This window comes from Centruroides vittatus, unplaced genomic scaffold (assembly GCF_030686945.1).
Source record: "Centruroides vittatus isolate TY-2023 unplaced genomic scaffold, ASM3068694v2 contig_658, whole genome shotgun sequence".
Lineage (NCBI taxonomy): Eukaryota > Metazoa > Arthropoda > Arachnida > Scorpiones > Buthidae > Centruroides > Centruroides vittatus.
This window is the reverse complement of record NW_027122410.1, coordinates 490,689-509,042: the sequence shown is the minus strand read 5'-3', so window position 1 is coordinate 509,042 and position 18,354 is coordinate 490,689. Positions and strand designations below refer to the sequence as shown.

Below are 18,354 nucleotides of genomic sequence, written 5' to 3'. Positions count from 1 at the left end.
GAATTAATCAAGGGCAAGGACAAAATCAAATGAGTTTCGAGTTTCAAGTTCTCAAAAACAAGCAATAAATGTAATTTGTGAAAACAATAACAATAAAATAACACAGTGCTGCCAGTTTGCCTTGATAATTAGTATCTAACTAGTACCAAGTATTTGAAAACAAATTGATTAACATGTTGATAATCAGGGCCATCGAGAGGGGAAAGGAGCTGAAGAAAACTTAGGGGCCCACAGTGATTTCTATCATATAAATTTTTACTGTCCAATAAGTCGACTCTCTCCCTGAAAAATGAGTTCACACCACACAGCTTATTGTACGGTGTGAACTCATTTTTTCGGGAGGGGAGTCGACTTATCAGACGTCTAAAAAGTGTGAAACAGAAAAAGTATGTTGATTTATCCAGTGGTGACGAGTTAAACGATGTCGAGTAAACCGAGTTTTTTAACGTTAATAACATTATTGCCTATGTAAGTCAGCCGGGACCACAGAAAACTGACTAATTAACCTATGGTGACGAGTTATCCGGGTGTCGACTTATGCGGAGTCGACTGTAATTATATAATTTTGAATTTTTTAAAAATTGTATTGATGTCTATTTACTAAAATATAATTAATCTTTATAAAAATTTTGTACAAATTTAATGAATATGAGCAATGACTGTTATTGTTTAAGAAGCATTATATTTTTTAAGAAAATTTTATATAAAATACTTTGATCATTAACAAAAGAAAAACCTGTTTTCCCCCTAGGAAATGAGTAACAAACTATAAATTAATTATTATTATTATTATTATTAAAGTCTTAAACCAACACTCATAAAATAAAGCAGCAGGAAAAACTGTTGAAAAGATAGTTTTATGAATGTAAGTTTAAGACTTTAATATTTATTTATGGAGCTATTGTTTACGTTAAGTCAACTTATAGTAATATTATTTAAAGATAGTATTATATTTTAATATACAGAATAATTTAAAGATACAAAAAATAATGAATTCTTACCCAAATAATTAGTTTTATCCTTTATTGGACCCCAACGTTTCCAACCTTTGTCTGGTGAATAGTAGTCAATATGATAGTAGGCTACAGGCACTGATTTGTTTTTTGGAGGCATCCAGCTGATAAGCACCCCCTGAGTTGTCTTCTGTACAGTGACATTGTGGGGTGGCCCTGGAGCTGGTCCTGCAGGGACGGAGGTCTCTGAGGTACCTGCATTACATTAGCATTGGAAATGTCCATTTTGGGGCAGAGAGTGTCCTTCCACATATTATTGGAAAATGTTAAGTACTGATGCCCATTAGAGTTGAAAAATATATACCCCACTGAAATTTTTACTTTTTCTTTTGTTTATAATAAATTTAAGCATACATGTTCTGAGAGAACATAGACATGATCAAAACATACAATTTCATGCAAAAAAATAACATAATAAAATAAAACAAATTTAATTATTTAAATTTAAACATGCAGCTATTTAAAAAAATTAATGTGGATTTGGACAATATCTACCCTCTTTTTCTTATATTAATTTAACTTAATAGAAAGAGAAAGGCAAAAAGGCAAGAAGCTGTTTCAAAAAAATAAAAATAATAAATGAAATTTTTAATATGGCTTGAAAGTGAGGTGCGTTAAAGAAAATGGGAAATAAAGTATACAGTGTTCTAAAAATATTTGCTCACAGGAAAAGTCTAGAGACGACAATTAGTTCAATACGTATAGAAATAAAATTCAAACATATTGATTTTTGACTACATTTAAATTTTTTCTGTAGAAATAAGAGGTTTTTACTATTAATTTTTAATAACTCAACAAAAAAAATCATGTAGTTAAGGTATCACATAGTTATATTGGACAATATATTATTTGATCATTATATAAAAGTTTTTAAATTGTTGTTTAAAAAAAAAAAAAACAGTTACATTTAACAGAGTGGATTTTAATTTCTTTGTTAATGCATCTTACAGAAAAGACACAATAAAATTGAAATTTTACAGAGTGTTTCAATGTTGATAGAAATGTGTTTTTAACCAAACATTTTTTTTTGTAATATTTAATACAAGATTATTTGATTTAAAATAGCAAATATAAACTGTAACATTTGAAAACATTTCTACATTGTTTGAAATATTAAATTTAATTTAAAGTGATATGAACACTGTCGATCTAATTTTAAGATTTGTATGGTAAGTCGGTCATAAAAACTTCCGAATAACTATATTTTCAACTCTGAGCAGGCCACTATTAAAACAAAACTGTTAATACTATTGTAAAATTGCCATGATTATACAATAGTTCTTAATCTTTTTGAATGCTTTATATTGAACGAACTTAGATGTCTTCTATATTTATGTCTATTATATTAATTGATCAAGAATTGAGTCAATCTTTTGTAATAAGTAAGAGTTTGTTAGAGAAAGAAAAATATTTTTTGATTGATATTGGATAAAAAATTTCTTCTTTTAATGTATTGTCTCTTCTGGGAATTTTTTTTGTAAATTTTCTAAGTTTTTACTTACTATCCTGGTCATTATATCAGAAAAATTCTGTTCATTAATTATTTACATTTAATTTTAGCTTACAGTTATACATACGGTTAAACAGTTACAAATAATATCATTTTAAGTTGTATTAAGGCAGTCAATAAATACAGAATCAATAATTTGTAACTTTTATTCTCAATAAACAGTTAAAGTTTTCTTAATGCCTGTTTACTTTCAAATCATGGAAATTTTTCCATTTCAAACATAATTTTAAAATATAATACAGGTATACCTCACCTTACGTCGGTAATTTATTTCAGGGGAGGTGACTTAAATCGAATTTACTTGTCACTAGGCTAAATCACAAATAACCATTCCCAGTTCAGTATTTTACTTATAAATGCATTTTTAATAATATATATAATAATAATATAATAAGAGTCTATTTTAAGCTTACAAAAAAATGAATTTTAATTTTTAATATAGTACAGAAAATAGTAATCTAAATTTATGAATACATGTACGTACAGTACATACTTGTAAATGTACTGTACATGTTTACAATTTGGCGAAGTTTACAGTACATTGCAGACTCTTTATTTGTGAATGTGGTTTGCTCTAAGACATTAGAAAATAAAATGATTTTATAAGGTTAAATAACAAATATCGTTATTAAAATTATTTTGCGATAATAGAAAATAAATTAATTTATGTTAAATTTACCAATATCGAGTGGCATTGACGACGACGCCAAATGGTAGATATTGGAACTACCGTGGAAAACGCCAATAATGAGCACTTAAAGACCGCTAAATAAGACGACAACACAGAAACACAGATGTTTTCGTGTTTCGTTCTCTAGGATTTATGATGATTATATTAACATTTACTGTAAATGTACATATTTTAAAATGATTTTATGTGCTTTTAACGCTTTTCTAGTGATATTACGACTTCAATATTTGTGGCAGATGGATGTAAAGTCAAATAAAATGACTTAAACTTGATTTTTATTTTTCCATATACCTTTTTGACAAATGACATATAAACAAGAATAACCGAACTCGAAACGACATAACCCGAGGTATACCCGTATTTTGTATTTTATTCTTACAAAATTAATTTCAAATATCCATTAATGTAATGAATAGAACATCATTTATGAAAAATTCTTTTCCTACAATAGATATTCGACATTTCTATGCTTTACACACATATATAGATTTACTATTACAAATCTAGATTTTTTTTCATCTTTGGTGTTTCATAAATAAAATTTTTTTCCTAGACGATAATAACAAATTTTGCAATTTTTCATTGCGCATGCTTAGTTTTTCCCTCGAGCAAACATTTTGAACACAGTATATACGAATAATTGAAAAATTACTGAAATTTGCAAATTTATTAATATAAAAAAAAAAAAAAATTACAAGGCCAACAGAATAGAAATGCATTGAAAATTTTGCAGAAGTGTGAATAATAATTTAATGTAAACTGAAATGGATCTTACCTGAGGGCCTATGTATTGTGGGAATATATGTTGAACCATAGGAATCTGTTGGATAAACACTCTTAAAATCCCAAACTGTTATAAAAATAAGAACAATTACAAAAATAATTAAAAGACTATGGAAAACATAAAACTTATTAAATATCTGAAATGTTCTACATCAGTAATACAAATATTGTATCAAAATCATTTTCCGCACATATCAGAAATGTATTTGACAAAGCAAAAAATATTTTATTTTAAAATATTTTACATCAATGTACAAAAATTAAATATAATATAATTATTTAAATACATAAATAACCCACTACCTAAAAAAAGTATCATGAAAATAATCATTATTTAGGAATTGTGAGATATTTATAAAAAACTCATATTTATAACAAATTTTATTATTCTTGTATAGCTCTTTAAAAATTCTTCAAATTGATGAATCCATTAACATTCAAAAACACTTTATGTAAGAGAAATACCGTATTTCTGTACATAACCGACGGATGATAGATTTATTCAATAATGTGAAAAAGAAAGCTTCAGAAAGTTTTTCTAGTACAGAGAGAGTTAGAAAATTATAACTGAAAAGTACTCATAAATTATTGATATATTTAAATATTATCTAAGTTAAAATGCAAAAAAAACGCTTCCACCTTTAAAAATTCGAAAAATAAGTTTTAGAAGAAAAGTTCCTCTGCTTTCATCAATCTCTGGTTCAGTTTTTTGTTTTTTTTATCAAGTAATTACATTGCTAACAAATTTTTATTTCTTACTTAATAAATTATTCATCCCATATAAAGTTACTACTTTAAATGATTAAATACATAGAATATTACATCGAATAGAATATTTATACAAATTATAAAATAATAAAGGCTTAATTAAATATTATAAACATATTTTTGAAAGAATATGTTTATAATATTTCTAATTAACTAAATATTTTTCTTCGTAAACAGTTTATTATGAAAATATAATATATGAACGTCATGTTTAGATTTGAAACAGAAAATAATTGATTTTCAGGCTTGTTCACACTAAAAAACGTTTTCAAATATATGTTTCAATAAGTTACAGTTCTAAACTTTTTATAGTATGGAACTCAAGAACGTTAATAGGGTTGCCAACCATTCAGTTATCTTTTAAATATTGTTTAGTAAACAAAAACTGTTCAGAAATATTCTGAAAATGAGGAGTTGCGTGTTTTTTCTTAGCTTTTCCCCATAATAAGTTGGCATTCCTAATTGTTATCCAAATTATTTTCATTCCTGCTAATTTGCAGTTTATTTATTTATGTCTCTTTCCACTCCGTGGATGCTAAGCGGGCCTGTTTTAATCATACTCACTGTGAGTTCATCCAGGCCCACAATGGGGTGGCAGAGTGGTGAGATTGGGATCTGGCATATCCAAGACAGACTGCTGAAGAAAACTTCCTGGAGTTGCTTGCCTGATTCGATTCTGGAACCCCAGAGCAGTAAGCTGATGCTTTAACTGCCTCAGCCATATGACTGTCTCGTTATCATCGTCAAAGGAAAGATAAAAAATGTTCCAAAGTTTATTTATAAATTCTCTTTTGCTTATTACTTTTTCAAGTTGATGTTTTTTCATACTGTCTTCAGAATTTGTTACTCTGAAAGTTGTCAACCCCAAAAATCAATTATTTATATATTTTTACGTTAATAAATAATAGAAGCACTGTACTGTAGACGCAGATATTAAATTATATTCCAGAAGTTTCATCAATTCTCTTACATCTTTGCAACTACTTTTTTGTAACATTCTGCCAAAAATCCAAAATGATAATGTATTTGCAACATTGTGTTAATATATTAAAATTATTATGCAGTTCTTAAATAAAATATTAAAGTATAATGCTATCAATATAGGTTTTGATTATTAAAACATTAATTAATGTAAAAATAGTGGTTTATAGTTAATAAATTTACTTACTGATTTCACCTCACGTACAACTTTACCTTATTTGTTATCCTGGATTCATTATCATTTTATGAAAAATACTGTTTATTAATTAAAAACAGATATTGTTTTAATTTTACAATAAAATTATTATTATTTTATTACAAACTGCATTGTTTACGGAAGTCATTTTCTTGTTCAAATATTCAAGAGATGTCGAACAATATTAACATTCATAAACAGCTTCTTGTTTGCCAAAAATGTTTTTTACGACCAAAAAAAAAAAAAAAAAATCATAAAATCAATAATAGGTCACATCAAAAATGTCATCATCATCAACAATTTCATGTTGTATAAAAGCTACAGTTGAAATCAGAATTTTACCATTCATAAAAATAGTAAAAAATCTACTGCATCATTAGATAATACTAATATTTAAGTAATTATAGTTTAATTAAATATTTATAAAAAATTTAACAGATAATATTTAAAAAATTATAAATTTTAATTAATTATTTATTGTACAGAATTATTTTCTTCGGAGAAATAATTTAATCGACAATTACGAGTATTTATTTATTATTGTCAAACATCGGATTATATTGCACAATAAAATTAATGAAGTACTTTATTTTTCTGCTGTTTTAATAGTATAATTACAAATTATTTACTTTAAAATTTTTTCATGTATTGCAATTCTAATTTAGACGGTAACATTGAATTGTATCAAACTTGATAATCTTAAAATAATATAATTAAGATTGAATGTTTAATTGCAGTTTTAGTATTCACATGATAGTTATATTTAAAAAATATATATGTATTAGTTCATGAAATTAAAGGATATTAGAGAAAGAGTTACTTACGATTAGTCTTGGCCCGAATTATTGGACTAAATAATCCATCACCTAGTATATTACGAGAGAGCACCTGAAATTCATATTCTTTTTCAGACTGTAGATTATATATTGTAAAAGCGGTAGCCCCATCAGGCTGAACACGAATGGTTCTCCAATCACTTTCTCCCTGATCAGCAAGCCTATACCTGTTATCAAATACATAATGCAAGCATATTATTATTAAAATTCATTAAGTTCAGTGATTCACAGTGATGTAAAATGTGTTGGAAACTGATAAACTCAGCAAAGGTTCAAATTTCTAAGAAAAAATATAAGTATAAATTTTTTTAAAAAATACAGTGATACCTCAGTTTTCGTTGATAATCTGTCCGAAAACAATTGGTGAAATCCAAAACTGACAAAAATGAAGCAATTATGTCCATACGAATCAATGTAAATCCAATTAATTTGTCCTACACACTCCAAAATACATACCAAAAACATATTTTATAGAAAATAAATATAGTGTTTAATACTAAAAACAATAAGAATTTTATATTCATTTTATATTAATGACTAATGTAAAGAATAAATGAACATTTAACATGGCATTTCCCACAATAAAGCTAAAACAAAAGCAATTGTTTGGCTAGATGCGTGGAGTAATGCTCACACAACGAGAGACAACGCCACATTGAGCAGGAAAATGCGAGGTTTTTCGCAAAATTAGGAGCGAGAACACGTGGGAACGTTGACAAAATCCGAGACACTTTTTTCGGGGAAAAAAATCGACGAAAACCGAAACTGACGATAACCGAAGTCAACGAAAATGAGGTATTACTGTATATATAATTGGTGAAGCATCAAAGAAAAAATATTACATTAAAAATTAATAACAAACTTTGTCAAATGTAATTAAAAATGTATTTAAATAAGGTTATTTCATTGTAGTATGTAACAGATTTTAATCTAATGATTATAAAAGTTTAGGATGACATCACATTGAGACTAATCAGTTCATTCATTTAATTACATTTATTTTTGTACTAATTTCTTTTATCTCATTATATAGTTATTTAAATCTTTAAGAATACTTTTGCATTTTAAAATATATATGCTACATAAATGTGTTTGAAATGACCATTTTTAAAATTCCAATTAATTTTGTTCAGCTGCCTGAAAACAATAAGAATAATTTATCAAATGTACTACCCAGAAATTTTTTAATATATTTTTGTATTTTGTAAGTTATAATTATTATAACTAAAAGACTTAACATTTACATATAAAAGATTTTTATTATCTGTTTTGTTAATAAAATAATTAAATTTTATCAAAATCCACAAATTACTAATGATGCTAGCGAACATTAAAACACAACTCTGATTTATAAAACTCTGTTTTAAAATCTCAAATTGCTCTTAAAATAAAATTTTTTAAACTAATTATAAAAGTACAAGATAAATTGAAAAACAAATTCCAAAAATTCTATTAAATATATAAATTTTTTCAATAATAATAATATTTTAAAAATTTTTTAACTTAAGTTTTCTGCCAACAGAAGACATTACAATTGTTTAACATTTTGAATTTTAAGTTTATAGATGGCAATTTCAGTCAAATTTCAAAAATTAGTTTAAGTCAATTTGCATACCAATTTTAAGTATTTCATTAAATAACCTCAAATAGGAAACAAATAATTGATTTATTCAAAAGCGTTATAAATATATATTATAGATAGAAGTAGTATAACAAGTGAACTTTGTTCACTAAACATTTTTTTTTTTAATATGGTGAGTTAAAATCATGAATTCATTATGTGGTAAAAGAAACTTTTGTTATCAAGAAAATCAACAGTGACAATAATATAATATACAGTGGACCCCCGATATAATGTGCATGTCGGGCAAGAAACAACACCCGAGTTATAAGATGAACCGTGTTATACTGAGCGGCACAGTGTAACGTGGTTCACCTCTTTACTTTAGCAATAATGTCAAGCTTTTCTTTTCCTCATCATGCATACAATAATTAAACACTATTCAAAATACATTCAGGAACACAATACATACACAATTACTCAATACACAGTAACAATAAAATGCGCTACTCACTAACGCCGCACGGACCCATATAAATGTGTTTGAGCTTATCGCGTCGCGAACATCATCCGCGCTATAACCGAGTGCACGGTATAGTGAGCAGCGCTATAACAAAAGTCTACCGTATTTTATTTTGTATTTTACTCTGAACATAAGGTTTAATTTCCATTCATTTGAAAATGTTCAAATGTATAAAATTTTATTTTTCTTCTCTATCTATAACTGATATAATGTAACTTGAGCTACACCAATAGTTTTTCCATATCAACAATGGTTACTTTTGAGAATTCAAAAGAAATTTTACTTTACTTTAATATTAGTATGACAATTATTGTTGTGGTGAAACATTTAAAACTTTTTAAACTATAAATAAATTAATTCAATATTATTTTAAAATATTCTGGAAGAAAAGGTAAGCCTGACAGAAGATTCAACCCACAACGCCTCCTTGCTATGTAGACGCATTGCTAGTTACACTATTTGGACCTCCAGGTAATTTTAAAACTTTTATTAAGAGAACTGTTCAAATTAATTCTTCTTATGTACAACTGTTTCTAAGTTATCACTATTGTGTATTTTTGGTGTTATTATTTTATTTCCCATTTTGATGTTAATAATTACAGTTTTAGATAATTATATCAGTAAAATCTACCAATAAATAAACTTATTCACAAAACTTGGTAGCATAATTGAATAAATACTAACCATACTGCTTATTAAGGTTATCAAAAATTAAATTAAAAACAGCTAAAAGTTTAATTTTGAATTTAAATGTTTAACTAAATATTTATTTTCAATGTGATTTTTAAATTAAAATATTTTATTTGCAAACATCTTGTTCTTTTTGTATTAATGGCTTTATAAGCAAATTTAAATCCATCAAATTATTAGAAACATTTTCTAAAGCTTTCTACTCTTTCAGAATTTTCAATAAATTTAGCCATCTTGATTATTTTTTTTCTTTTTCATTTTATACTTGGTTTCTCAAATAATAAAGTTTTGTCTTTTATTACATAATACAGTAGAGCATCGTTTATCCGAATCAATTGGGGACCGGGGTTGTTCGGATAACTGATTATGTACAAAAAAATATATTAACCTATCCGATGTTGAAATTTTTCTCCGTTGCGTGTCACTTCGTGTTGAATTTTTCTCCGTTGCGTGTCGCTTCGCATTAAATTTTCGTCAATTTTTAGCCTAACAAAAATTTTTTTAATAATAATCGAGGCTATTGTATCGTTAAAAATTATTTCTTTATTTTGTACAAACAAAAGAAATATATTGAAAAATATAAGAACAAAAAAATTATACTTTAGAAGTTAATCTAGTATCAAAAACATTCAATTCGGCACGACACAGTCCGACCAGAAAGCTTTTGGTTGACCGGTTTTCGAATAAACGACGCTCTACTGTAAATGCAAAATTTAACTTATTGTACTTTAAAAGAAACCTGGAAAATAAAAATAAATCAGATAATTTTACTATACACTTAATTTATATTTATTATATTTTAAAATAAATTATGGAATAGAAATTTGTTTCCAACTTAAATAATTTAATGACATATTTGAATATGGGAAATTATTATTAAATTATCCTTAAATATTTTAAAATATTTCATTCATCTTTGAGTATCCTACATCTTTAAATAATTCATCATGTATATGTGAACATTTATCATTTTAATAGTTATTTTGATATTACCTCAGAAATTATCATCACATTTATTTTTTAAAGACATTTAGCATAAATGCATTATCTAATTTCTTAATTTATGTTATACAGAGTGTATATGCTAAACAATCCTCAAAATTTTTCTGTGACGTATTGGTCAAAGATGAAATCCATAAAGAAATGATAAAATATAAAATTTATGACTAATTTTTATATTTTTAATTTAAAAATAAGATTTAATTAGTATTAATATAAAATGTTTCCTAATTTTAAAATAAACAAATAACTAATAACTAAATGCAAATTCCAGAATATAATCTTTAATGTTCAAATGTTTTCGGCCGTTTTTCGGAGGCCCTTGTCAAGAAAGAATGCACAAAAAGAGCCTCTGAAAGACGGCCGAAGACGTTTGAACATTACAGGTTATATTCTGGAATTCACATTTAGGTGTTAGTTTTTTGTTTAGTATACAGTTCCAGTTTGTGTGTCAGTTTTTTATGTATAATTTTAAAATGTTTTAACACCTGTTAATGTTGTTAGAAAATTTGTTGCATATAATAAAACAGGATAAATAGGAAAAAAAATTTATAGTAAACTTCACTGCATGGTAAATTGTTGTCATGGGACACTTTTTTATACTCAGTTATCTTTGTTCATATAATAGATACTAATTTCATTCTTTAAATGTTCATTGTTTTTTTTATTAAGCACACTTTTTCTATTAATATTAATAAATGTTATATTGGAAATTTTTAAAATTAGAAAAGATTTCTCTGTAAATATAGATTTTGTTTCATTTATAAATAAAAATATCTGTAAATTTATTATTGATTTTATATTGAAATATAACAATCATCATTAAGTAAACTTGTAAAAAGTTTAAATCTCTTTGCAAACATCTACTGTGACTAATACATCCTGAGAAAATTCCTGGAACATATTTAATTGGATAGATATTCCATAAAATATATACATATAAAAATTAAATCATAATAAAAAAAAAAGTACTTACCATATAACATATGTTTGTTCATAACCTCCATCGTAAGCTGGAAGCCAATTTAAAGTTGCAGAAAAAGAACTTGTATTTACAGATAAATTTGTTGGAGCATGTGGTGTTGTACCTGAAATAAATTTTAAAATGCACACATCAAAAATTTGTCAAATTTTACATCATATGCAAAATGAACAAACTACAGATAAATTATTTTATTTATTTAATATTAAACTTCTTGCAAAACAAAACTATAAAAAGTTGTCTTCATTACAAAAAACATTTCTATGAATGTTTAAGTACAAAAATTAAACTTCTATATAAATTAGTAATATTAAAAATATATAGAAAATAACCATTTTATCTTTATTTTTGAGAGATTAATTTTAAAGAGCTTGATTACATTTAATTTCTATATTATTATTTGTGTATATAGATTTTTTAAAACTTATTTTTTCAGTTCTGGAACTTAAACTTCAAACTTTAAACCCAGAATTAAATTCCAGAATTAAAAAAACATACATGAAACCCACAACAAAATATTTTTTAAAACAAAAAAAAACTACTATATATATACAACAAATTAATTTAAAATGCTTTAGTGAAGCAAATATTTCATAGCATTTAAAATAAAACAATAAAAATATTTTATAAATAAAAAATAAAAACTGCTTAACATGCAAACATTTTAATTTCAAAGATAGAACAAAATAAACAGTAATACAATATTAATGAATGCATGAAATCTGATTTAGAAGTATTAGAAGTAATCATGACTGTGCTTTTGATTGATATATCAAAACATTTAAATTCTAATTCTGGGTAGATTATTGAGACCGCACTATATTTTCATACATAATAATTATTTGATAATATATCATATTTCAATCTAATCAAATAAACATCAAACACATGTATACTGACATTATACGCTAACATCACTATCATGAAGAATGAATTAAAAATTAAAAAAAATTAAATTTAAAAGAACATTATGAATAAACTGTTTTTTTATAAAATTCTGATATCTATGTAACCGTAACTTATCCAGCCCCAGTGATAGACAGATTTTAAGAAATGCGTAAAAATAAATCAGTTTTTCTCTTGCACAGAAACCTACCTAATGGTGTCTATTTCCATTAGGTCTCTATGATAAAAATGTTGCCAAATTCCCATCCTGAGTAAAAACATTTTCTTTGTAAGAGTGCACAGATAACCTATCCATAAATTATCTTTACTTGTGTAGCTATTACTTAGATATGAATGACATTATAATCATAAACCATACACACTTAGAAAGAAAAGGATCAAGTTCTAGACCAGAGATCTTTGCTTTGTAAATTCATTAGAAGAAAACAACTTAAACCTGATAACATTTCTTAAAATTATAATCATAAAATAAAAAACAAATTCCTAAACTGCATAAACTGTTGTTTTACTTAAAACCTTTATATTTTTCTAATAAGAAAAATTGCTAATTGTTAACATGCAATGTTCAAGACCAGTGTTTTTCAAACTTTTTGCTCATGTGACCCAATATATTTCTTTGTAATAGTTCTGTGACCCAAATGTTTATAATATACAGTTTTTTAAAAACCCGGAAACTGGTATCACTGTATATTATATAACAAAATAAAATTATGCTTTATTGATATGTGTGAAATGTAACATTGAATACAATTCTATTAAGAGCAGTTCAGGACAATTTTGATTTATAACAAATAAGTTACTTCAATTTCAGTTTTTATTATTGAAATTTAACTATTAAACATATAAGACTGATAAGTGTAAATAAAACAGACTGTTTCAAAATTATTTGGGAGTTTTATTTTACTTTAAATATATTACAAGTTTTTTTATAAACTTAATGAACTTAATGAACTTAATGTTCGTTTTTAAAGTCTACTTTTCAGATTGTAAGAAGATTTTTGTCAATTTCATTATATATATATATAAACAGTCGACTCTGCATAAGTCGAAACTCGGATAACTCGACACTGTAGGTTAATTAGTCAGCTTTCTGTGGTCCCGGCCGACTTACGTAGGCAATAATGTTATTAATTAATGTTAAAAAACTCGATTTACTCGACATTGTTTAACTCCATCACCACTGGATAAATCAACATACTTTTTCTGTTTCACACTTTTTAGACGTTCGATAAGTCGACTCCCCTCCCGAAAAAATGAGTTCACACCATACAATAAGCTGTGTGGTGTGAACTCATTTTTTAGGGGGAGAGTCGACTTATCAGAATTCTAAAAAGTGGGAAACAGAAAAAGTATGTTGATTTATCAGTGGTGATGAGTTAAACGATGTCGAGTAAACAGAGTTTTTTAAGGTTAATAACATGGCTATGTAAGTCGGCCGGAACCACAAAAAATTTACTACGTAATGAACGAGTGTCGAGTTATCCGGATGTCGACTTATGCGAAGTCGACTGTATATATATATCTTTAAAAATTATGTACTGATCCACTTGAGATTATGCAATGGTTTTGAAAATATTTTCAAAACCATTGCAATTCAAATGGCTTCATAACTACGACTTTACATAAAATATCTATTTCGATGTTATTCAAAATAGAAAACAGAAATCAATTTCATATATACACATCCAATAATCTTAATTTTATTATTAAATGACAACAATAATTATAAGAAAAAAGTTGTTAAAAGTTTTCAGTACTTAACAGATGCATCTATTGTTCCTAGTTCTTAGAGAATATTTCAGTAATACAAGTATTACAAGTATTTCTGCTGAAGTATCATTTTGCAACCTATTAAAATTTTAATGCAACCCAATATTGGGTCATGACCCGTAGTTTGGAAAATACTGTTCAAAACAATTAAGACAAGTTGAAACGTTTGATCCAGACAATGGCTACAAAGATAGCCAAAAGCATTAGATGAATAAAGTAAAATTGCTGGAATAGTTTTTTTTTTAATCTAAGTAAGAAGTTGAAAGAGTAAATTTAGTTTTTAATATAATTATTACTATCAATCTAGACTTAATGTTTTCATTTTTTACATTTAACATTATTTTAGTTTCCAGGATTCTCATACATTTTATTAGTTACTATCAAAGACTATATTATAAAATTTAATACACTGTTTATGGTAAATTTGGTAATTTTTTTTAATTATTTGTCTGATTATTTTAGTTATATAAAACAAAATTATTAACTCTGATTTCATATTAAACAAAAAATAAAATATGCTTAACTGTTTTGAACAATATTTCAAATTGAGTTGTTTTGTTGTTCTAATTATCATTTTTATTAAGGCAATTGCTATGAAATAAAATCATTCAGTATTCTAATAATATCCTGTATTTTTCTGTTTATTTTTCAAACTTCTTAAAAAATACAGTGGTCTAACACAGTGTTTTTCAACTGGAATGCTGCGGCACATTAGGGTGTCACAACAACACTTAGGGATGGCACAAAATATAGTGCTGAAAGGGCCATAACACTTCTTACGTGTATTACTAAAAGTACAGAAAGTGTAATAACTCTACATTGATAAGAAATTATGAGTGCCACAAGAAAAAAATTATCAAGTTAGAAGTGCAAGTATTAGAAAAAAGATTGAAAACCATTATTATACTTTTCAAGCTTAAAAAAGTCTAAAATGAGAGACTTGAAACAAGTGTTCCATTTCAGAATATGTAACTGCTCTAAATGCAGTAGCTGATGATGGATACAAGAAAACAAAAAACATTATTGAAATAAATATTTTTCAGTTGCATTAAATAAATCGTATACTCATAAGTTTTAATTTTACAGTCATAATCCAAGCAATACAGCTTCCGATATTACAAAAATTGATGTTTTATATAACTGATTACCCTATTTGTTATTATGAAATGATTTGCCAATAATTTAAATTTAAAATATATTTTATAAATTTAATCTCACACTGGTGTGCAAAACTTAAGCAACAATTGTTTTTTTGCTGTAACTTCGCAAGAAATCACTTGGGAGATACGAAATTCAGAATACAGAGACAGTATTTTGTACTTAAAGGATGAAGAAAGCATACTAGTGCAAAAATGAATAGAATGCATACAGTATGGAATCAAAGCCTTCTGTTTACTGTAGTCTTGCACTGCATGCGCTGACTGCATGTGTTTTGCATGCCCTCACATCACCTGTGGTGTCTTCTTCCTGCATACAAATCACCTTTCTACTGAATTGGGTGTTCATTGTACTGATTGCAACTAGGCCTAATTGCAACAAGCCCTTTTCTACAATTTCATGGCTGTCTGCTTAAAAATTACACCACTGCTTGAGTTTTGCATGCCAGTGTATACCTTTATTTGGAAAAGGGCAGACTAGAAAGTATACAATTTTCCTTGGAGTATAAATAAAAGCTTTCAAACACCCAGTGTGGCTTCCTAGTTTGCAGAGAATGTTTGTTTGCTGAGAATTTGTGAGATAAAAAAATTCTTTAAAATTTAAAATGTAAAATTTTGTAATATTTTTCAAAATAAATAATGTCAAGTAATTTTGATGTCAAAAATTTGATTGTTTAAATTTTTATTTTCGATATTATCAAAATATATAAGAAATAATGAAAAAAAACCTTACAAATCTAAAGTTTCCTCTTTTGGAATGATTTGCCTATACAACTCTGTCTTTAGTGTGTATATATATATATATTACGTAATCTATTTATTTATAACAGAATATAAATTACAATTAATATTAAATGATTTGTTTATGCATATTTCAAATATTATGAAATAAAGCTTTACTTAAAAAATAAAATAGTAAAATAAATAAATATTGATGATATTGTTAAGCTGAGACAAGGAAAAAAAAACATAAAAATATATTTTAAATCATTCCAATGTAGATATTGTAAGTTTACATCAGAATTCAATACGTTCATTTATTTATGTATTGCATATTCAAAAGAAACTTTTATCTCAAATTACTCAAAATCTTCTATATAATAAATACAACCAACCAAATGATTAATTCAAATGAACAACTAGATTCTTTTATCAAGCTATTACAGCTAAATAATTACTAAGTAATTTGGCAAAAGGTAGATGGTTAGGCTGCCATCTCTTGTTACATTTAGTAATTATAAATGAAAAAAATTCATTTGCCACCAGTTGGTGCTGTGAGTAACTGATAGGGTTATATCTAAATTAGTTAATTAATTAATTAGTCTGAAAGCAAAGATAGGACAAAAGTCCTGATAGCATAACTGGCAATGCATCTGCACTGTAAGTAGGACTCTAGGTATAAGTCCCACTCTGGCCTGATCTTTTCTTCCACGATATTCTAAAGTTCGATGATCAATTATTTATTGTGATATCATCACAATGTCAGGCTGCAATTTTTAATTCATTTATTTTAATTAACTTATTTAATTTAAAATACAGGCTTTGATTTTAGTAATCTTGCCCCTGTACATCATACTTTTCCTGTTAACAACAGTGTCATGCTGGTCATTTATCTCATTCCATTCCAGAGAACATTTTTGAATTGAAATCGCGTGACTTCTGGTCCAGACCAAAAATTCACATATAGTTAATTGGGGCCTCCTGCTCCTAAGCTTTTCATATCTGTTCTCAACTTTTATCTGTCTAATTCCATTCTTGAGATTATGGAAAGATGGACAGACATGTAGACAGATGCCAGTGGAAATTTATAAGTCTACAATTTGAAAATTGCAGCCCAGTTAAATTTAATTACTTTATTTATAATTATTAAATTTAACAAGAGATGGCAGCCTAACAGTCTACCTCCTGACAAATTACTAAGTAATTATTTAGTCTTAATAGTGTGATAAAGCACTTCAGTTATTCATTTGACATTCAAAATCTATACAAAATGAAAACAGTATTAACTTACTAAAGACTAAACAATTTAAACAAAATAATACAATTTAATATAAATGCCAATAGTTAACCATAGTTATTTAGATCAATATAATAAATTCTTATGATCATAGGTTATGGCTCATTTTATTGAACTTAAATGAGCTGGGTAAAAAGATTTCAAATGATAAAATGATGTTATACAAGCATAAATGTAACATCAGTTATACATTTTGCAAATTAATAACATACATATAATCATAATTGTTTATCTAAGACAAAATATATTCTGTAAACTGACTAACAAAAAAATGAATTTTTCCAAATGATATAAATATATATATTTTATCTGTATACGAATTTAAATTGTAGGACTTAAGAAAAATGTGACATACAATATAACTAAATATAATGAATACATTATTTAGAATAAAATTGATAACTTTAAAAATAACCTAATAATAACGTCAGATGAAACTGCTGATGTATGCGAACTGATGAAGCAGGTCATCATCAGTTTACATAGATGTAAGCTGATGATGATTTGCAGTTAAAACAAAAACATTTCTTCAAGTAAAATTGTTGGCTCCATAAATTAAGCATTTTGTACATAACCTGAATACATCTAACATTTAAAAATACAGTAATCTTTAAATAAATTTTAAGAAATTTGTTTATAAAGAAAAATAAATCATTTCTAATATGATATATTAAATAAAAAATAAATTTCGAAAACATTTTTGAGTGTGTTAACCACAGTTATTGTAATACAATTAATTATAAATTATAAACAGTTTTGAGAGTCTTTCCTTTTATATGTAATCTTATTTAAAAACTTGTAACTATATATGATTCAATTTCCTTATGTTTGAAAATGTTAATTGCATATAAAAGTGTTCTAGAAATATATTAAATCCTTAAATGCACAGAAACTTAGATTAAACATATTATTCGATTTCATTTTTGATTTTAATATCTAATTTAAATTTTAAAACAGTCTTAAAAAAATAA

At 26.0% G+C, this 18,354-nt stretch overlaps 1 protein-coding gene across 17 annotated transcripts in view; it reads right to left on the bottom strand.

The window, feature by feature from the left end:
• The window catches only part of LOC136980013 (protein turtle-like), a 339,436-nt gene that overhangs the window by 104,022 nt on the left and 217,060 nt on the right, over positions 1-18,354 (bottom strand). For 12 of the 17 annotated variants that reach the window (XM_067276040.1, XM_067276046.1, XM_067276047.1 and 9 more), the window contains 4 exons: positions 11,528-11,639; positions 6,767-6,945; positions 3,990-4,064; positions 1,002-1,208 (listed from right to left, as the gene is read on the bottom strand). In XM_067276040.1, coding sequence (XP_067132141.1) covers positions 1,002-1,208; positions 3,990-4,064; positions 6,767-6,945; positions 11,528-11,639 — 573 coding nt within the window. The remainder of the gene's footprint in view (positions 1-1,001; positions 1,209-3,989; positions 4,065-6,766; positions 6,946-11,527; positions 11,640-18,354) is intronic. The other 5 variants (XM_067276043.1, XM_067276057.1, XM_067276045.1 and 2 more) reach the window with 4 other exon arrangements.